The sequence below is a fragment of the Ursus arctos genome, chromosome X, assembly GCF_023065955.2.
Source record: "Ursus arctos isolate Adak ecotype North America chromosome X, UrsArc2.0, whole genome shotgun sequence".
NCBI lineage: Eukaryota > Metazoa > Chordata > Mammalia > Carnivora > Ursidae > Ursus > Ursus arctos.
In genome coordinates this window covers 116,159,307-116,180,437 of record NC_079873.1, presented here as the reverse complement: position 1 = coordinate 116,180,437, position 21,131 = coordinate 116,159,307, and the positions used below count along the sequence as shown (strand labels likewise).

At 51.1% G+C, this 21,131-nt stretch overlaps 1 protein-coding gene across 2 annotated transcripts; it reads left to right on the top strand.

Moving 5' to 3' along the window:
* Positions 1-9,814: 9,814 nt before the first annotated feature.
* ZIC3 (Zic family member 3) lies at positions 9,815-20,341 on the top strand. Of its 2 annotated transcripts, none has more exons than XM_026479695.2 (3): positions 9,815-10,871; positions 11,994-12,157; positions 20,192-20,341. In XM_026479695.2, the coding sequence occupies exons 1-3, from the start codon at positions 9,815-9,817 to the stop codon at positions 20,339-20,341; spliced, it is 1,371 nt and encodes a 456-aa protein (XP_026335480.1). The 2 variants fall into 2 exon arrangements, with proteins under 2 accessions (XP_026335480.1, XP_026335479.1); XM_026479694.3 differs by lacking the exon at positions 20,192-20,341 and adding an exon at positions 12,982-13,161.
* Positions 20,342-21,131: the final 790 nt, after the last annotated feature.

Genomic DNA, 21,131 nt, shown 5'->3' with positions numbered 1-21,131 from the left:
TGGGGGTAGAAGGGTCTTCTGGAGTGTTCTTGAGGCCACTGAGCTGAGGACAGTTTGGGCCCTTGGAACTAGTGCTGAGGGAGTAGCAAAAAAGATGTTCTAGGCCACGTTTTTCCCCCTTCATTTGATAGGTAGATGGGAAGAATGTCTATCCAGAAATGTGTGATGGGTGGGGAGGCAGGGGAAGAGCAAAATGGATGTCTCCTGATAAAATGTGCTTCACAAGGCCCTTGGTCCTGAGGAAAACGTGGCCTTTAGCCCTAGACAGCTGCAAGAGGGGGCTTTTGCGCAGCTGGTGTTGACTCCTGCCTATGTTGAGGTTGAGGTCAGGAGAAGGACAGGGCTAGGCAGAGGGACGGCCCTCAAGGCCCCACCTGGAGTGTTCTTGCTCAGATCAGGCTTTTCAATACTTGAAGGACTGCCTATTAAATTGAGAGAAAGGGGGAGAGAAGATAAAGTGTAGAGGTCTTGGGGGCCAGGTTGGAGTGGAACCCAGACCATGGGAGAGGGGAAGGGGCCCTGGGGTGCGTACACTGAGAAAATTAGGTAAGGATTCACAGGGCAGTCCTGCTGGGGCAGTGATAAGTCAATGCACTGAACTTAGAGGCGGACAGTGCATGGGTCTTCAGCAGTCCGATGTACTGTAGACGCTAGCTCAGAGGCAAGCATTCAGGGCAGGTGCTATGAGGGAAGTGCTAGGGCCCTCGTGAGGGAAGCACATGGGCTCTGTGAGGAAAATGCAAGGGCCCTCCTGAGGAAAGTGCACAGTCACTGTGGGAGAAATCCCAGGGGCCCTGTGAGGGAAGCTCAAGGGTGCTTGAGGGAAGTACATGGGTGCTGTGAGGGAAATGCTTGGGGCTTCCCTCAAGGGGTTAGGGGCCTGCTGGGGGTGGGGGAGGCAGGAGCTTGAGGGGATGGGGTTGGGGGGGGTGTGGCTAATCCCTGAGTTCTGTTGCCCCCTCCCAACCTTCAAGAGCTGAGGGTTTCTCATGGCAGGGCCAGGAGACGCTCACTTTAAAAATATATATATATTTTATTTATTTGTTTGAGAGAGAGTGAGAGAGCACCCGAAGGGGGGGCAGGGGGAGGGGCAGAATCCCCGCTGAGCAGGGAGCCTAATGACTACTGCAGGGCTTGATCCCAGGACATGACCTGAGCCAAAGGCAGATGCTTCAACCACTGAGCCACCCAGGCGCCTGGAGAGGCTCACTTTAAATTTTATGTCGCCCACCACAATCTCACCAAGATGGCTCCTGGAGGGCCCTCTGGAAGAGAAGTGGCCCCTGGCGCCCTCAGTGAGCTGGAACGGGAATGTCACCCAGAGCCTTTCTTGGGCTTGCGTTCCTTTCTTGGCCTTACTGGGGTCACCCGATTCCCAAGCTGATTTTCCACAAATGGCCCCTGAAAAACCCAAGGTGCAAGAAATGCCTCTTTCTCCCCCCTCCCAGGGCATGTGACAGCTTGTAAGGCCACATCTCCATTAGGAGACAATTTAGCCCACCTAGGCTCATCTAGGCCAGACTCCTGAACTGTAGGGTTACCAGATAAGATACAGGATGTCCAGTTAAATTCAAATTTCAAATAAACATCAAATAATCTTTTAATACAGTACCTCCCATGCAATATTTGGGACATCTTTATGCTAAAAAAAAAAAACCCTTGGGGCATCTGGGTGGCTCAGTATGTTAAGCATATGACTCTTGATTTCAGCTCAGGTCATGATCTCAGTGTTGTGGGATCAAGCCCAGCATGGAGCCCCACATCAGGCTCCGTGCTCAGAGGGGAGTCTGCTTGAGGATTCTCTCTCCCTCTCCCTCTGGGCCCCACTCCCAGGGCTCTCTCTTTCTCTCTCAAATAAATAAGTAAATCTTTAAAAAAGTGTTGTTTATTTGAAACTCAAATTTACCTGAGTGTCCCAGATTTATGTGGTAAATCTGGTAACCCTCCTTGAGTGGAGTGTCTCCTTGTATCTGGAGGAACAGTTGGTCTGTCAGCCTATGCCAAGTTCAAAAGGCGAAGAGTCGAAGAGTCGTTGGCCAAAGTTGAGTCTGAGGGCCCAAGACTGAGAGCAGCGGGAAGTGAAACTTTTAAAGGTAACACTTGGTAACATCCATCTGACAGGAGTTGAGGAGGGAGAGGGAGAGACATATCTAAGAGGACAAGGTGACGGGGGGCCTGGCTGGCTCAGTCAATAGAGCATGCAACTCTGAGGACGCAGCTCGTGATCTCAGGGTTGTGAGTTCGAGCCCCACACTGGCCATAGAGCTTACTTTAAAAAACATGAGGACAAACTAAGGCCGTAGCTGAACAACTGGGCTGTTGGGAGCACCTGGGGATCTTTATATTAACCTACTTTTGTAGTTTAAAGGAGGGGCATTCAGGGGCACTGGGGTGGCTCAGTTGGTTGAGCATCCAACTCTTTGATTTTGGCTTAGGGCATGACCTCAGGGTTGTGAGATCGAGCCCCATATCAGGCTCTATGCTCAGCGTGGAGCCTGCTTGGGAGTCTCTCTCTTTCTCTCCCTCTGCCCCTCCCCCTACACACTCTCTCTCTCTCTCAATAAAAAAAATCTTTAAGGAGGGGCATTCAGAGAGGGACCCTAAAAATCCCTGTCCAAGTGCATTCGCTGATGGCATTTTTCTGTGGGAGAAAGAGAGGGGGCGTTTTGGGGAGAAGAGATGGGGGGGTTCCAGGCCCTTACTGAGGAGGGACAGTTGAATTGGCGGAGAAGCGACCGACGTCTCTGTTCCTCAAAGCCCCTCAGGCCTGGGGAATTGGGGTCACTTCCCTTGGGCTTCCTGAAGGCAGGCTGCTCATTGGACTTAGCCTGGACTCACATGCTTGGCTTAGTTTGGGGGCTGTGGTTGCCCCTCAGGGCTCAGTCACGCAGAAAGGGTCAATAAAGTATGTATCCCAGGCCAAAGAAGAAAGACAATAAAACCACCCTCCGGGTCAGAGGTCACCTAGTCACTGATTGAGATATTCACAACTCTTTTTCCCCTCTCCTCTCTTCTTGTCCCCTCTAGCTCTGGAGGGCTGGTCCTCCCTTGCCTCTTTACTTTGCGCCTTTCTCCAAAGCCAGAGTTATCCCCAGAAATCAATGAGGTGTGAGGCTGAAAAAAAATGTCCTGTAAAATGAAGCTTGAAAAAACTGGAGAGGGATGGTGGATGAAACCCCCGCAGTTAAGAATACCGAGCCTCAGGGCGCCTGGCTGGCTCAGTTGGTGGAACCTGTGACTCTTGCTCTCTGGGGTTGTGAGTTCGAGCCCCAGGTTGGGTGTGGGGTTACTTAAAAATAAAATCTTAAAAAAAAAAAAAAAAAGAAAGAAAACCTAGCCTTCGCAGGGGCTGCCGCCCAGCTACTCCAGGAATCAGCAAGCTTTTTCTGTAAAGGGTCAGATAGAAAATATTTTAGGCCTTGCGGGCCACATTCAGTCCCTGAAGCATAGTCCCCCTCACCCCTTTCTTCTCCTCCTCATTTTTCTGCTTCTAACTCCTTGAAGAATTAAAGCACATACACACACACAGTCTTCGCTCTGGGGGCCGTACAAATGCAACACAGGCTATGGGCTAGATTTGGCTTGCCAGTTGCCAAATCACATTCAAACTAGAAGTTAGTCTAATTTACCCCTACTCTGTCTTGCTTGGAGGTGGGGAAAGCAAAGGGGGAGAAGGGGGAGGCTGTACTTTGTTTTCATATCAAAGCCCATTCCTCCCATCCCCTCACTGGGAAAGGACTACACGGGTCGCTCCAAACCCAATACAAAAACTCAGGCAATTCGATTTTACAAAATACCCTTCTTGAACTGTATGAAGTTCCTTGGGAGTTGAATGGGCTGGGGACAGCATTTTTTTAGGTGGCAGGAATGCGCCCTCTCAGCGTGGGCAAAAGAGAAGATCACTGGGGTCCTGCAGCCTCTGCCCCCAGGGAGGAAGGAAGGAGGAAGAGGGAATGGTGGAAAGGGCCTGGACTAGGGGAATGGAGCTTGGCGACAGATGGACCATGGGGGCCCCAGACCTAAGTACCGCGGTTGACATTCACCGCCAGAATCCTCAATGTGGCCCAGAGGTGCCCCTCCTGTCACTTTGGGAGCAGGATCCTGTCCCAAAGCAGAGAAATGAAGCATAGTCTAGCCGCTTTATTTTGGAGCTGAGATCATTCACATTTCAGAACGAATGGGGCATTTGGCAGCTGGAAAGAACTTGGGGTCCTGAGTAAATGTGTGCTCCAGAATGTCAGGCAAGCTTCACACCCCAAATCCATTGTCCTTCACCTATCTCTTCAGGTCTCTGGGGAAGGGCCTGTGAACACCGATCAAATGCATCATTGTGTATTGGGTCTCCCTCTCCCCTTGCCTGGGCACTCCCCACCTACAAGGGGTTCTGATCCCGAAGGGGAAGTCCTCTTCCAATGTGACTTGTCCGGCTGGCACTCAGAGCCACTGCCAGTGTGCCTTAGAGCGTGGAGGCTAACAGCTAGGCACCCCCAGAGCAGTAAAGATGCTGGCAGCAGGACCTGGTGGGCCACAACCACGGCTCACTAAGAGCCTTGCTCCCGGACTCCGAGAGCACTGCCCACGGCCCACAGCTTCGCTCCATTTCCTGTATTCCTGGGGCTCTCCTCATAATCCCAAACTGGATTCTGATAGCTCTGGTTCAATTCCCTGCCTTCCTTCTCCAAGTTCAATCCTATTTACTTCACTTTAGCCAGAGTCTGAAGTTCAAATTATATATATATATAGAGAGAGAGAGAGAGAGAGAGAGAGATCTCTATATAAAATCTGCACAGCCTTGATTGACAAGTACAATGAAAATGTCTCATTCCTGTCTGGTTTGCATTTCATTACATTGGTCAGCAATGTGTCTTGGACTGGAGGACAAAGGCAAAACAGATTTCTTAAAAGGGTTGATTAACAATATCTATTTGCTCATTCTATATTGTATTTTCAGGGCATTTAGGGCTTATAAAATATGTGTCGAATGATGAGAGTGTGGTGAAAACTCTAATGTGGCCAATCAAATCTGGAGCCCAAATGAGCGGGTGGCGAGTGTGTCCGCAGGTCCCGGGGCTCCGGAGATCGATAGTTGAGCTCAGCCCCTGAAGCCAATTAAGAGCTTTATCTTAGCATAAAAATAAAGAGGAGTTAAAAACGCATTCCTTTCCCAGCTTTCTTGCCCTTCATTTTTTATCGCGATGTGCAGTTTTTCTTTTAAAAAGATCTGGGACTCTGAAGAAAGGGTGGGGATTTATGTAAAGTGTCGTTTACCAGGAAGAAAAAAATGCGAATAATGGTGAGTTTCAAGGACATGTTTCAACGAGAAACACTCTGTGCTCCAGTAGGAAGAGGCAGGGGCACCAAATTCAGCGTCTTGGAATAATTCCCTTCCTGGATTCAAAGATTCATTTATTGAAATAAATCAGGAAGCATTGGCAGAACGGAAATCCGCTTGCTGGGTTTAAAGGGTCTTTAAAATGTTGCGAGTGTTAGATTGCAAGTCTTTTCTAAATACAAAACAGAAGAAAAGACCGCAGTGTTTCCCTTGGACTTAAAGAAAATTGCTAGGTCTCCGACTTAGGATAATTTCATGTCCGCCACAGAAAATGTGTTTAGAAAGAAATCCTGCCCGATAGCACAGCGTGCTGTACATGTTTTGTTTTTTTGAGGAGGCTGGAGGGAGGAAAAAAGTGATGCAGAGTGGGGTCTGGGTTGTACGGAGTAACCAGTTCGTCCCTACTGCCTGTCTGGACGTTCTGTTTCCGTCCTGCTTCTCTAAGATGGATCCTAAAACTCAGGCTCAAAAGCTTTGCTTGTTTGGCAATGACCAGTTTCACTGATTTTATTTATTGCTTCAGATTTGGGCATGAGAATAAATCTTTTTCCTATTTACTGTTTGAACTCAGTGTGAGGGAACGGATCCCATTATATTTCCTATCCATACAGACATGTGGATATTTAGACCAGACCACATACAACTGGGGGACGCATAAAAGAGATTTATTGGTTAATTTACGCTGCCTAATACACATGTAAACCCCAGTAAGCCAAGGCTGCCGAAGGAGCCTCAGTTATAGCGTAAAATAAGACCCACGACCCCTGGGTCCAGTTGCCCTGCCTTGGCCAGCCCAGTGATTCCTTTCTCCACCTGAGAAACGAGGGAAGGAGAACTCCTGCCTTCCCTCTCCAACAGGAGTGCAGGCAAAACTTTTCTTTGCTTTTCTTTTTCCGCCACCACTCTGCTTTCAGACACAGCTCCTCAAAGCCCTCTGTGCCCCGAAGTTCTTCCCAGGGTCTCCTCCGAAAAGCAAGTTGAGGGGTGAGGGCTGCAGGTAATCAGGGAAACTTCGCTGTATCATTATTACCATTATTGCCTAATAGGAGTGGTTTGCTTTGGGGGAGGGGGCTTTGTTTTCATGTGCGGTAAACTTGCTGTATCTGGGGTATTTCGCCTTCTGTTTCCAGGGTCAGGGTTCCCCCTCCCGAAAAGGAAACCTCCACCCAAACCAACCAAAATAGAATCCGAAGTGGTCTGCCTCTGTCCTGCTGTTCACAAAGCCCCCAGCCTCGTCCTCTCGGACCATCTGGGGACCCTGCGCCTCCTTGAGCAACGACACCCCCCCTTAGAGTCGCACACTCGGGCTGGGCCGGGCTGTCCCAGGAAGGGCTCCACCGCCCGGGGTTTTGGCCTGGCTGAACCGCCTCAGGTCGGCCCCTTAACAAGCATCCCCCCTCCCCACTTCTCGGTTGATGATCTAATTGAATTATGCCTTTTTGTTCCAGGGACTACAGAGCACGTGCTGGAGGCAATTAATTATCGGAATGTGGCCATATCAAAACGGACACTGGGCACCGGGTAGGTCAGCAGCCGCAACATCCCCCTGCCCCGCGCTCAGGACCCCTCCCCCAGAAGGGGCCGGCTGGGCTCCCTCGGCCGCCTTCCTCCCTCGGCCCCTCGCCCCGCTGCCCGCCCTGACTCCCAAACGCGCAAGGCCCCAGGTTCTCGGGGGTACCTGGCCCGGATCCCCGCAAACCCTCGCATCAGCGCTGGCGGTGCGAGGGCCTGACAGCCCCCCTCCCAGCCCCCCCCTCCCAGCCTCGGGAACCGCTCTCCTCTGCACTGGCGACCGGGGGAAATCCAAACTTTTTCTATGCAACTCCGCGCCCAGGGTCCGTGGGGGTCGGTGGGAGGTGAAGAGAGGTAGAGGGAAGGAAGGATAGAAAAGGCAAAGTGAAAAGAAAGGGGGAAAGAAAGAAAAGCAATCCTTTTAGTAAACCTGACTCCAGGGAATTCATTTGCATGATTTAGGCATATTTGTTCTTCTCTGAGCCCCCCCCCCCCCCCGCAAAGAAACCTTCTCCTGAGCGACACTGAAACCGTTCTTGGAGAGCCTATTTTCAGTAGATGTAATCATTGAAGTCAGTAGGGAACTCACCTTCCAACCTGGGGAGAGAGCTGTGGATGGAGAGGGAGAATTGGGACAAATTTGATGGGAGGGGGTGACTACGGTAAGTGTGCTACCGGCAGGGTTTCCCCCCAGCAAAATGGTAAAGAAAGAAGGTGAAGTCTTGGCCAGGCCAGGCGGATTGGGGGGCAGGAAGTGAAAGGCTGCAGTTATAAAGCGCTGCTTGAGGCTGTCTCTCCAAGCGCCTCTGAACTTGATCAGATGTTCTGTTTCCTACAGAGAGATGGCGGCCAGGCTGTGAGGCTGACTCAAGGCGCAGACTTTGGGGGCTCGGCCCTGTTCGGGATGTGACAATCACAGCCATCTTTCCGTGGGCCTTTTCTTTCCACTCCCACTCTCCTGCATTCTTTGCAAATGCCCTGCCGGACAAAAAATGAGTGGATTTATAGCCCTGTCTGAACCTGGCCATTAAGTCCAGAAAGACCTAGCACCAGGCCGGTGGGGGTGGGGGTGGGGGTGGGGTAGGGGTGTGTGTGATTCAACACACAACTCTGGAAAGTAAATCCTCAAGGGGTAAGAATTCCCTGAGGTCACTGTGTGCTTCTCTGGGTAGGAGTGGAAGAGAGCAAAGCGTTGGCTGTTCAGAGGGAAGAAAATACCACCTCACAATCCCTATTCCTGCCCCCCCACTTTTGCATTTGAAAATGTTGAGAATTCGAAGCCGATTACCCTTTGGGTTGGAAGGTTGATCCAGTGTGTGTCTAGTGAGTTTGCTATGTAGTGCGTTTAGTGTGTTGTGTGCGTGTTTTGTGGGCGCAGGCTAAGTGTATTGTGTGTGTTTAGTATTTGTACTTGGTTTGCTGTGTTGTGTGCGTGTGTTTACTCTGTTGTGTGTTCGGTTTGTTACGTGCCTATGTTTTTACTGTTTTGTGTGAAGTTTGTTGTGTTACTGGGTTGTGTGTGCTTACTGTTCTTAGTTCTGAGTGTTAACTGTGCTGCGTGATGTTCTCAGCTACCGGCTTGCGTTACTGTGTGTATGTTTGCTGAGTTGTGGCTGGTGTGTCATATATGGGGGGGGGGGGGCAGGGGCAGCGGCGAGTATAGCCACCACTCACAAACTAAAGAGTCAACGTTTGGCTCAGACGGAAGTAAGGGAAATCGGCTCTAATTGTAATCGTTTCTCCTCGTTTGGGCCACGGACGGCCAGCAGCAGCTCGGGGCCCGCACGGCGAGCTGGCCGGCCTGGGTCCGTGCTCTCAGAGTCATCAGGGCCCACGGTGGCGTATGAGGAGGACGCGGCTAATGGGCCGTGAATCTGGAACTGCTACGCTCGCCCCAGGATCGGCGCCCTGCGGCCGCTGAGAGGGCGCTTTCTCAGGCCGGTGAGGCGGCGGGGGCCCAGGCCGGGCTGGACGTCCAGCGCCGCGCCGACGGTGGGAACGATCCTCGCGGGGCAAAGAGTGCGTTTGGCCAAAGCGGGTAAAGAGCGTGAGGGGTGCCTGCCCGCCTCGGGCCGGAGGGAAGCCAGGGAGAGGCCCGGCTCCGCCCCGCCGGCCGCTGACTCGAGCCTGGCTCCAGTTCCCCTCAGCAGCGCAAGCTCCGCGGAGCCCACTCGCGGGCGCCCGGCAGCCGCCGCCGCCTCACCTGCCAGGCGCCCGGCCACGGCCCAATCAGCAGCGGTCGCTCGGCTGCGGCTGCCATGTTCCCCGCGCCGCGCTGCCAATCAGTGTGGCGGCGGCCAATGGGCTGCAGGGCCGGGGGTCAGGTGACCGCAGGCCAGCTGGCTCCCCATTGGCGCGCGCTGCGCGGCCTCCCGCTCGGTTTATGTGAGAGGAGTGAGTGATTGACTTTATCAGTCCAAGGACATTACTCTGGAGGCGAAGAGGCTGGGACTCGCGCGGCGAGCGGCGAGGACCGAGCCTGCCTCCAGCCCGCTGCCTGCCCGCCGGCCACGAGCCGGCTCTGCTACTAAGTGCAGCCCAGCCGGGAGGCCCGTGCCGAGGGAGCCTCCTGGCCCCGCGGTGCTGCGCTCTCGGGGAGAGGAGGGGTGCTCGGGACCGGATTGGCCAACTCCGCCCTCCACTTATTATTTTGCTTATTTTTCTTTGTGCGCGCCTGTTAGTTTGTTAAACCAGATTTAGTCCCAGAGTCTTTTCTCCTCCCTTCTCCCCGCTCCTTCTTCCCCCCTCCTCCCCCCCTCCTGCTCCTCTACTTCCCCTCCTCCCTCCTATCCCTCTGCAGGAGACTCTCACAACGACGGAAAGTTGCAGCCCCTGGCACCGCCTTGGGGGTCTCTCGGCAGTGTCCAACCGCCGCCACCCCTCGCCGACTACGGCACTTCGGAGATCTCCTCCTTCGCCCGCACCCTCGCTCAATTCAGCGGTATCGCCTGTGCCCAGAACGCCCCACCCATGACGATGCTCCTGGACGGAGGCCCGCAGTTCCCTGGGCTGGGAGTGGGCAGCTTCGGCGCGCCGCGCCACCACGAGATGTCCAACCGCGAGCCGGCGGGCATGGGGCTGAATCCCTTCGGGGATTCGCCCCACGCCGCCGCTGCCGCTGCCGCCGCCGCCTTCAAGCTGAGCCCCGCCGCGGCTCACGATCTGTCTTCGGGCCAGAGCTCTGCGTTCACGCCGCAGGGCTCGGGTTACGCCAACGCCCTGGGCCATCATCACCACCACCATCACCACCATCACCACGCCAGCCAGGTGCCCAGCTACGGCGGTGCCGCCTCCGCCGCCTTCAACTCCACGCGCGACTTTCTGTTCCGCCAGCGCGGCTCCGGGCTCGGCGAGGCGGCCTCGGGTGGCGGGCAGCACGGGCTCTTTGCCGGCTCGGCGAGCAGCCTGCACGCTCCAGCTGGCATTCCCGAGCCTCCCGGCTACCTGCTCTTCCCCGGGCTGCATGAGCAGGGTGCCGGGCACCCGTCCCCCACAGGGCACGTGGACAACAACCAGGTCCACCTGGGGCTGCGCGGGGAGCTGTTCGGCCGCGCCGACCCGTACCGCCCGGTGGGCAGCCCGCGCACGGACCCCTACACGGCCGGCGCGCAGTTCCCTAACTACAGCCCCATGAACATGAACATGGGCGTGAATGTGGCGGCCCACCACGGGCCCGGCGCCTTCTTCCGTTATATGCGGCAGCCCATCAAACAGGAGCTGTCGTGCAAGTGGATCGACGAGGCTCAGCTGAGCCGGCCCAAGAAGAGCTGCGACCGGACCTTCAGCACCATGCACGAGCTGGTGACACATGTCACCATGGAGCATGTGGGGGGCCCGGAGCAGAACAACCACGTCTGCTACTGGGAGGAGTGCCCTCGCGAGGGCAAGTCCTTCAAAGCGAAGTACAAACTGGTCAACCACATTCGAGTGCACACGGGCGAGAAACCCTTCCCCTGCCCCTTCCCGGGCTGCGGGAAGATCTTTGCCCGCTCCGAGAACCTCAAGATCCACAAGAGGACCCACACAGGTAAGGGGGAAGGCAGGCGGGCGCGGGATTCACCGCGGCACCGCGCCACGAAGCCGACCTGCAGCGAGAGGGAGAGGGGTGGCGACCAAAGAGAGGGGCGGCGCCCCGCCGGGGCCGTACGGGAGAGAAGCGCTGTCAGTGTCCCTCCACCCCTCGCCCTCCCCGCCCCGCGGCGCTTTTGCCCAGTTCTAACTTCCCGGGCAGACGGCTCCGCGGTCTCAGGAACTAATTGGAACCTTCTCGCGCCCAGGAACAAACTGGCGCCGCCTCTTTTTGTCTCTCTTTTCTGGGTTACTAGGAAGGGACTCCGAATGTGATGAGAGCGGATTGCTTACAAGCGACTTAGCTCTCGGCACACATTCGGGGAAGGCAACCATAGAAATGCTAATGGAAACTAACTTTCGGTTACTTCCGCTCTTTTTTACCCTTGATTGGCACATCTCCTAATTAAATGACTGATACTTTTGTCAAACTATTTTTATTTGGAGTTCCAGGTTCAATTCAGCCCTTCGGGAGGAAAGCTAAAGTAGAAAAGGCACCTCAGTTTCGTGGCTTGTTCCGAACATCTTGTAAAAACTGTCCGGAGCCCCTGGGTTTATGTAGTTTTCTCTTTTCGAACGTTAAGCACGACGACCCATGCTTTTTAGTACTGGGTTTAGCAAAAGCGCCGCATTTCAAAGAGGCGAATTAAAAGGTACAAAGAAGGGACTGAACGTGATTGTCCCGTCCCCAGTCCATTGTCCCGCCCGGGCTGGGTTACGTCGCCGAGGTAGCGGCGGAGCGTGGCCACGCGTTGGGGGCCCTGGGCCGGGTGGGATGGAAGCACAAGTTAGGGGAAACTTTGGAGGAGCCAGAGGTTTCCCCATCCTGTGCGAGAACAAAGGGACGCGCAGGTTCAGGGGCCGGCCCTGCCCCACCCCCGCCCCGACCACCACTTCCCAGCCCAGCGGGCTCAACCGGCGCTCTCCATTTTTCTCCAGGGAAACGAGATGCCACAGCCGCCCCCAAGTCGGCGCTCCCTCTCCGGCCAGACCGCCGGGCGCTCCGTCTCCCGCTACTGGGCCCTAGGAAGCCCCGGGCCCTGACCATATTTTCCCCTCTCTGCGTTTTTGCCTCTTGCAGGTGAGAAACCGTTCAAATGTGAATTCGAAGGCTGCGACAGACGCTTCGCCAACAGCAGCGACCGCAAGAAGCACATGCATGTGCACACCTCGGACAAGCCCTATATCTGCAAAGTGTGCGACAAGTCCTACACGCACCCGAGCTCCCTGCGCAAGCACATGAAGGTAATTACCTCTTTATTAGCGGTCGGCGGTTTATAAACACTCGGCCCGACAGCGGGCCGCGGAACGGAAGCGCCCGCGCTGCCAACCCTGTATCTTCCACGTTATATCCGTTATATCCGATTTGCTCCAGCGGTGACACCTTGAACCCATTTTGGGCACCCGGGGGCGGGGGCGGGGGAGAGCACAGTGGGGAGGAGGAGGGAGCAGAGGGAACAATTGGTTGTTTACTGGGAAGCTCTAACCGAGCTCGCCAGGGCTTGAGGTTGTAGTGGCCGCCTCTTCCCGGCACAGCCGGCGGTGGGAGTCCGGAGTACCCGCGCCGAACCCGGGGGTGGGTGGTTCATTCGCTCTTCGGCTGCCGATCAAACAATAGGGCGGACGAGCGTGGTCTGATTCCCACGCATTTGTCTGCGACCTCGCAGCGCCCAGGGCGCCTGTGCCACCTCTCTCCGTACCTGCTTTCCCAAGCCAAAGCGGGGTTGGTGAAACCTGGGCCGGGAGGGAAGATTTTAGAGGCCCCCAAAGACTAAGTGCTTATCCCACTCCATCCGCGGAGAAAGGGCATGAGTAAGACAGGGTGCTGTATTCCTTTTCCGTAATGCCAGTCTTAGGGCTGAAACTGTTTGTTGGCGACCATCTCCGGGTTTTCTAGACATCGGTAATACGGAAATTAAAAACAAAAAAACCCCAAATCAGCAGCAGTTCTTGTTTAAGTGGGTCACTGGGCGGTCTTGCTCTTATAGTGCTCGAATTCTGCTCTTGTTTTTGCTTGCACAATGCCAGTTGGAATTATATTCATTATAATATATACATGTTAATTTTAGGTTCATGAATCTCAAGGGTCAGATTCCTCCCCTGCTGCCAGTTCAGGCTATGAATCTTCCACTCCACCCGCTATAGCTTCTGCAAACAGTAAAGATACCACTAAAACCCCTTCTGCAGTTCAAACTAGCACCAGCCACAACCCTGGACTTCCTCCCAATTTTAACGAATGGTACGTCTGAGGACAAACACAAACACAAACCCTGTTAACCATAGAATGGACCAAATGCATTTTAAAAAAGGAAACTGAGACCAATCAGATGGAAATGGAGTTTTTAAGGCAAGAGGCCATATATAGGGTTACATCTTGTTAATTGCAATTGTCCAGGAAGGTTTTGGGGCAAGATCCAAAAGTAGCCATGCCCTTTTCTCAGGATTAGAAAATATGTTTTGGCATTTGAAGGGTTTTCAAAAAAAAATCTTTTTCACTGCTTTTTTCTCCTTTTTTCTTGCTCTCTGCACACCCCATTCCTAAACTCCTTCAGCTCATTTTAACACTTGTCCTGTTTCTTGAGAGGAAGTTATAGAAGGCTTGGTGGTGGTGGTGATGTTAAACTGATGGAAATTCTTCGCCTTAGTGGTGATTGTTTAAACTCTCACAGTCTTAAACCGTGCCAAAGTCCTGTTATGTCTTGAACTTTTCCTCAAAGCATTACACTTGTGAATGTATTTTTGTCTAATGGGGTCGAAACTGTTGTTCAGTATTTTTTCAGGCTGAGGATGTGATGTTACTCTACACAGATTGTGACGTTTAGTATACAGTTGCCTTTTGTAATAACTTTTTTTTTTGTAAATACATATCCATTGATGCCATATTTATCGTTTGTAATTTAATTATTGCTACAAGTGCCGGGAACTGAACAATATTTATGGAAAAAAATGTTTTCTAACAAATGCTGTACAGCTTTTGATTATAACTGCTTTAGCATTAAATTTTATTGTTTTGAAAGAAGAACACAATTTACAGTTTTTGAACCACTGACTCCTTTCTCTTGTTTTGTAACAGCCTCCTTCTACAAAGAGGAGACGTAAGCAAATGAAATCTTGTTTGTTGGTATTTATAACTCACTCAGATCCCTTTTTTAATTGTTAAATTATTTTTCTATTACAGTGTAGATTCCTTACAGTGTCAGTTTCCATCTGGGGAGACCCTCCTTTCTTTATCTGTAGCTCAGATGGTTGTTTAACTGCGAGTTTAAATGTGTTTGTCCTGGATTTTTGGCATGCAAATCAAATATTACTGATCAGTTCAGTTAGTGGCCATGACATCTCAATCTTGTATTTCAAAGACTGAGAAGCTGGATTTAATCATCCCTGCCCTACATATATAAACATAAGGTAACCTAATGAGTTTTATGTCCCGTAGTTTTTTATTACCTTACATAAAAATGAACATTGTGGCAGGATGCATGTCTGTGTATTCTATCGAGAGATCACCCATATACATATATATGTTTGTATCTATGACTTATCTAATCTGCCTATCAAATCTATCTAGCTATCTATATATTTTCAAAAGTAAGCGTATGTCTGAAACAGTGGTGATGAGTAAGGCCAGTTGAGCCCGCTTACTTGTGGTTAAAGTGCTTCTTAAAAGAACCAGTCCATTTACAATTTTGGAAGGCAAAGGCTGACTTGTTCTGCTGTATATAGTTCAATTCATAATTATCAGTTATTCATAACATTTTCATAGCGGTGTAATAACTGCAGCGGTTCTGAAATGGTATGATGGAAAGAAAAACATTTGCAAAATATGTATTTTTAAAGTTCATGGTTTGTAGGCACAGATGTTAAGAGCATTGTTTCCATTAAAATCAATAACAATGAAAAATGGTTGTTTGCTTTGTGATAAAATATTAACAATCCATTTAATCTTCAGCGAAGCAACTCATTTGGACAAACAGTTCTTTTACATTTGTTATATGAAAAAACTGATTACTATATTGTGGGGTTGGACTGGGTAGAGTATTGACTTTTTTTTAACTAATTTAGGGTACCGTTTAATATTGAGAGCCCAGTCTCTGCATGAATAACCGGCTTGTGAATCAGCAAATAGAATGGTGGAGATAAGGAATTGTAAAGAATTTAGAAATGTAATGAATAGGCTTAAGTACCTCCTTCTCTTGAAGGGGCAGTGCTCTAGGTTTTTTTGGTGGCCGCCAATTTGGTATTATACATGATCATTTTGAATTATAGAATTTTGTTTATTGTTCTTTTTGAAGAAATAAAGTCTTGGCACATCTTATTTATGTTATAACATTTTTGTATTTAGTGCCTGATTTTTTTTCATGTTCAAATAAATCAACCTTAAATTGAAATGCTCAGAGAACTTCTGATAATTAAAAGAAACTTTGATTTCCTGGATACAGTTGAAGCAGTCTATTTTAAGTTATCTACTGATCTTTGTCAACAATTATTGACAGTTTCTAATTGCAAATTGCTTTGGATGCAGTTTTTTGTTTGTGGAGAATGGGGTTTTTTTGCACTTTCCTCCACCAGTAGACAAGGCAAGGGCCTGAATGCCATGAACAGAGAGATTGGGATGACTTCACAAGTGATGAGCAGGTAACCTGGTCAGTCCACCACTCCTACCCCAGACATTCCAATCTTGACCTTGACATTGAGGGTGCTGGACCAAATTCCTGTTTCAGGATTTTTCCTTCATTTCAAACCAGAGGCCGTTTTAAATGCTCAGCAGGTTTGCAGAAAGTGTATATTCATAATATTGGTGCTGAATGTCTTCCAACCTAAGTCTGAATAGTGTTTTTAGTCTGAAATATGCATTGAACTTCCACAGTTTACTGTTTTCTCCATGAATTTCCTCTCCACCCCCAACTTAACCTAATCTTAAGTGGGCGTTGACTGGTGGGTTGGTTGCAGGAGTCTCTCAGAAACTTGCTTCTCCTCCCTGCCAGTAAAAATACTAAATATCTCTTTAGGAGACGTAAAGAAGAGTTTGATTTTTCCTTAGCAGGCTTGGTTTTATTCTACCATAAAATTTTACAGTAAAGCACTGTTGTCCTAAGAGGGGAAGATACCAATTAATAATGATGATAAGTAACATTAAGTAAAAACTTTGCTGCCCCTCTGCGTGATTTCCTCTAATTCTGGTGTAGCATCATGTTTCTCAAATAGCCTATGTCCTCTGCCCTGTCATTTGTTGGCAAAGAAAAGTTTATTTTAGTAGAAAACTTTTCACAGATTTTCTTCCTGTAATCTGACTCTGGGAGTGCACATTTATATTCTTGAATTTTCAGTAAATACCTTAAAGAATAAGCACCCCCCCAAACAAAAAACCTTGCAACCCTAAAGATGGATCAGCTGGAAACCATGAATGTCAACTGGGCTCTTAGTGATCTACCTGTTATTTTCCTTCTTGCACCTGGTAAGACCTTTGTTAAAAGTCCATTATCTTTTCGAAAATGGGTGGTTTAGTTTAAGATTTCCACTGTTGGGTGGGGAAAGGGGAGGGGTCTATTTCCCAGCCGGCAGAAGTCTGGCCTTCATCCAGTTTGGAAGGTTAAAGATCAGGGTCCAGGCTAAGCGGGGCAGTGGGTCTCAGCTACTGCGAAGGTTGGAGAGCGAGCAGGGACCGCCTCCGCTCACAAAGCCTCCCTGGAAAGTAGTGCTCAGGACCTTCTCGCCCCTCCCCCCTTCTTGCCGCCTGCTGTCCCCTTGCCGCTGCGCCCCTGGCACCCTCTCCTCCCCCGATAAGCTCCCCCCGCCCCCGCAAACAGGAGAGAAGTCGAAGGGCCTCTTGCCACTCAAGTTTCTATAAGAATAGCCACTGGCGTGCCCATGCCCCGAAGGGCGGGTTCTCTGCCTGGCAGCTAGGCTGCTTTTCTCTCTGGCTGGCTGACCCTCGAGGCTTTGCCCCGGGGATGAGGCCAGGCGTTTCGGAAGTCAGGGCTCCCGCTCCGCGCTCCTCGGGCCCCTCGTCGGGGCGCCCAGGGTCCCTGTGCACACACGAAGCTTTTGCAAGTCCTGGTCGAAGCTCGGGCCGGGGGGAGGGGACCTCGTTTCCTAGGGTCAATTCTCTCGCGGTCTCGGCCCGCTGACCCTTTGACCTCCACCTACAGGGCCCTTGGCGGCCGTAAGCCGGCGGTCGCCCGGGTTCCGCGGACGCTTCGCGCCCCATCGCCTCCCGGCCTCATTAGGCCGGCGGGGCTGTAAAGCAGGAATCAGCCGCTGCCTAATCCGGACCTGGGGTCAATACGAGCCCAAACAATGGTGAGCTCCGAAGGCCACAGCGTAGCGGTGGCCGCAAACTTTGTGTTCCATTCATTTTCTCCAGGCGGTGGGGGTGGGAGGAGGGAGGGAGGCACTCGGACGCCCGGAGGCCGCTCCCGGCTGCCGCTGCCGGGGCTCCTAGGCGGGCGTCCTCTAGCTCGGCCCTCCCGGTTTCTTCGCAGGGCTTGGGGCGGGAGGGGAGTGAGGCCCGAGGCCTGGTTGGCGGCCCGTGTGGGGGTGCGAGTGTCCGAGGGCCGGCCCGGAGGGGGCCGCCCCCGCGCCGGGAGCACACTTTGAAGTGGGTTTTTAGCGCGCACGTGCGAGAGCCGGGCCGGGGCCCGAGCAGGGACCCGCTGCGAGGAAAGAGTAGGCTCGGCCGGGGCCCCAACCCCTCCCCTGCTCCCCGTCGCTCGGGCCTTTTCAAGCCCGCCGGCCCCCCCCCTCCGCCCCCACTCCCGCGCAGGCGCACACCCCGCAGCCGTCGAGCCGCTCCGGCGGCCAGGGGGTGGGGGGGGAGAGTTGAAAGCGGCTTTGCAGCGCTGCGGCCTCGGCGGCGCGGGGAGGGAGGGAGGGGAGGAGAGGGGTGTGGGGAAGGGGGGTGGTTTTGGGGCGGCTCTCGAGTGGTGAATATGGCGGCCGGATGCGAACCCCCGCGGAGCGCAGCAAAGCGCTGACTGAGGGCTGCCGAACTGTTGTGTGCTTTAAACTCCCTGGTTCTTCCTCGGCTCCGAGCGCCTCGCGGGAGAATGTAGGTCGTGGCGGCCGAACGCAAAATTGTGGAAAAAAAAACGGAAGCGAAGAAGTTCTTCCAGGGCATTCTGGGCGTGGGAAGTTGGCGAGCCTTCTGGGGGTTGGGGCTCCCGGGGGACTTGGACTTGAAGCCCGCTGGAGGCCGCCCCACCCTCCCGTCCCGACTGAAAAACCTCTGCTCCGGGCCCTCAGGGGTGGGGGATGCCATTTTGAGTTCTTGTGCTGGGCCGGGAGTCCGCGGCAAGTCCGACCCCCTCAAAATGCCACAGAGAGGACGCTGTCTTCTCCAGGACAATGGCGGGGCCCGGGAGGGGAGCACGCAGGTACCATTTCCATATAAAACGTGCCATTGCGAGTTCGAACCCTACACGTTGTTCGGGCCCCGTTTTCTTCATATCTCATTTAACCGTGGGCCTTTGAGAAATGGCACTGTCGTAGCTTTTGTGTGTGCTGTAACAGCTGGTGATCCTAAGCTAAGGGCGGGGGGGAGGGTCACAGTCCCGAAAACTTTCATTCAGCTTTTGCTTAACTGCCTAAATCCTGGCCGGTGAAAGAACCCCTGGTAGCTCTGGGATCTCGAGCTCATGTTTTTTTTTTTTTTTCTGCAGAAAAAGGTTGTAGATTCACCTTTGGATGTGTGTTTCGGGAGGACCAAAAAAAAGGGGGGGGGATAAAAAGATGTAGCTGTTGACCCCCGCCTCCCAGGAAAATAAGCGGCACAAATTCTTTCAGGTTGCGTCTTCGTGGAGACCAACAGCTAAACGAAAAGGCAGCCTTCTCGGGGCTGCCCACTGTCGAGCATTTGGGCACCTGAGGGTGTGGGGCAGTTCCCGGGGGGCCACCTTGGGAAGGGTCCCAGGTGGGTGGGCAGGTCATTAACAAAGCTGGCCTAGATCTGGGGGGAAATCTGCAAAACAGTGCCTTTATCTGCAGAGAACAATTGATGGGGTTGTCTTTCCTCCTTTTCAGTGCACAAAGAAGACGGCTTTGGAGCAAGAATTTGGAATATGCATTTAAGTTGTCGTGCTTTGCATTGGAAACCCCTGGGCAATTAAAATAATAAGCATGCCTTGTAGTATTTTCTGTCCTTTTCTTATGTGTAATTCCTGCAAGTCAAAGGGGCTGTAGCCCCTTCTGCAGTTTGGAAACTTGTTTTGAAATTGCCACCAAACAGATCTTTTTTCCCCCTTTGGTTGAAGTTTCCTTCCAGGGCTTAGCCACTCCCCCCACCCCCTCACTGGAATGGAGTATTGACATCTTTGAGAGATCAAAGGAGGTAGATGGTGTTTGGTCTCTACTTTTATTTTTCCATGCTGTAGTTTGAACCCTGAGCTTTGAGCTTTTCCCTGGTTAAATCTCTCGGTACTGAAAGTGTGAAAAATGAAAAGTTCATTAACTTGAAAAACCTTTAGCCAATGGTTAGGCAGTTTGTCTCTCTAAGAACTACAGAGCCTGGATTGTCTCTTAAATTGACATTAAAATCAAGCTAAAGATGCACTGGTGAATTGTCTCCCCTGGATACCTGCGGTGTTCTTTGGGTCATTTGATATGGTAAAACTGGTAGATTTGCATTGGAGTTATGTGAATGGAATTTCTGCAAAACTGGATGAGTGATAAGTTGGTAGAACTCTTATATTTGTTTGAGGAATCTGAAGGGCACTGCTTTTCCCACTGAGACTTGGTTTCTGTCATAACCATTGAAATTTAGAGCTTGAAAAACACTGAGTTTGCAGGAGGCATTAAAAGGGGGAGTGGTTCAGAGTACTTGGACTCCTAATAACACAGGAGCAAAACTTCTTTGAACAGGATTCAAGAAACTCTGGTTTCAACAAAATCTCATAAAATGAAAGAAAATATCTTTCTTTAAAAATCATACAACAAAGCAAACAATTTTGCATATTTTTAATGTGATGACAGTTCAACCTGTTGACTAATCTGATGCATAGAGAGAAATGTGAGTTTACGGTAACTGTAGAAATAGCCGGCACCAGATGGCAAGTTTATTATGTTCCATCCCTAATAGGATGTGTATGCTGGCTAACATGTTGCATTGAAACACAATGTATGTGAAGACCATTGGAACGTATGGTGTTAAAAAGAAAAGATTCCATTGTGTTCTATTATAAACTAGCATTTAAAACAACGTATCCAGTAACATTTTAAGAAATTTTTCTAAGAGTAAATATAGCCTGTTTTGACCTATCTGCAGTTCACTTTTTGTTTTTTTGCCAGTGTTGTCCTGCTTGGTATCCGGGACAGTCTCTAATTCCTGACGAAGAACTTGATACTGACGTTGGTATGCAGCAGCCAGCCCTCCATAACACTACCTATCCTAAATGCAGGGTTAATGCCGAACCTACTGTGCAAGAAATGATTTACTGATGAGGTTTCAAAGAAAACCACATCAATTTGGATGTCTGTTACCTTGAAGTGATCATTTTAAGAGTAGTAGCTTCTTCCCTAGGTATAAAAAGACTATTTTCTTCTTTTGGTGTATTTCAGTCTGTGTTGAGCAATCGTCTGTGAAATGAAAAAGCAAAAATGCTACCCCCCCGCCCCCCCACCCCCCACCCCCGCCCCTGCACGCCCTGCCACTTTAGGATTATAAATGGGAAGATGGAGGTGAAGACTGGCCTAATTCATAACCCAGTGTGTATTATCTCATGCATTGTGTTGACCTTGTTGAAAATCTCTTTCAAATATCTGCATTCCACATGTAGAGCTCAAGTGTTTAAAACTAGAAACACGAATGCTTGTTTTGCTATTCTGTATATTTGTGTTCAAAAAGCAGTACCCAGGATCCCTACAATTGTTGTTTGACTTAAATAAAACCATTAAAATGTTTTGTGATCATTGTTTTATTACGGTGACAACTTGACAACTCTAACTCCTAAATAATGTTGATTAACCTGTTGAATTGAGACCATTTATATTCTCGTCACACTTTTCCTGGTATAGCTGGGCTTTCACTGAGAAATAAACCTGCAAAAAAACCAAACCAAACCAACCCACTGAACAAACTCCAACCCCCTGTGTTGAGCTCACAGTGTTTTTCCAGAGGGACTCGGGGCCAGGTGCTGGGGAAGTCAGGGGAAAAATTCAGAGTGGAGGATTGATAGGGGCGATTAGAAGGAAGGACAGGAGGCAGGAGTTTGGAGGACCAAGAGCTTGT

What these genes read in the sequence shown, in the direction of transcription:
- ZIC3 (XM_026479694.3), top strand. Translation starts at nt 9,815, where the DNA reads ATGACGATGCTCCTGGACGGAGGCCCGCAGTTCCCTGGGCTGGGAGTG. An exon ending in CCACAAGAGGACCCACACAG is followed by an intron (nt 10,872 to 11,993) that starts GTAAGGGGGAAG and finishes TGCCTCTTGCAG; the next exon opens with GTGAGAAACCGTTCAAATGT. An exon ending in CCCTGCGCAAGCACATGAAG is followed by an intron (nt 12,158 to 12,981) that starts GTAATTACCTCT and finishes TGTTAATTTTAG; the next exon opens with GTTCATGAATCTCAAGGGTC.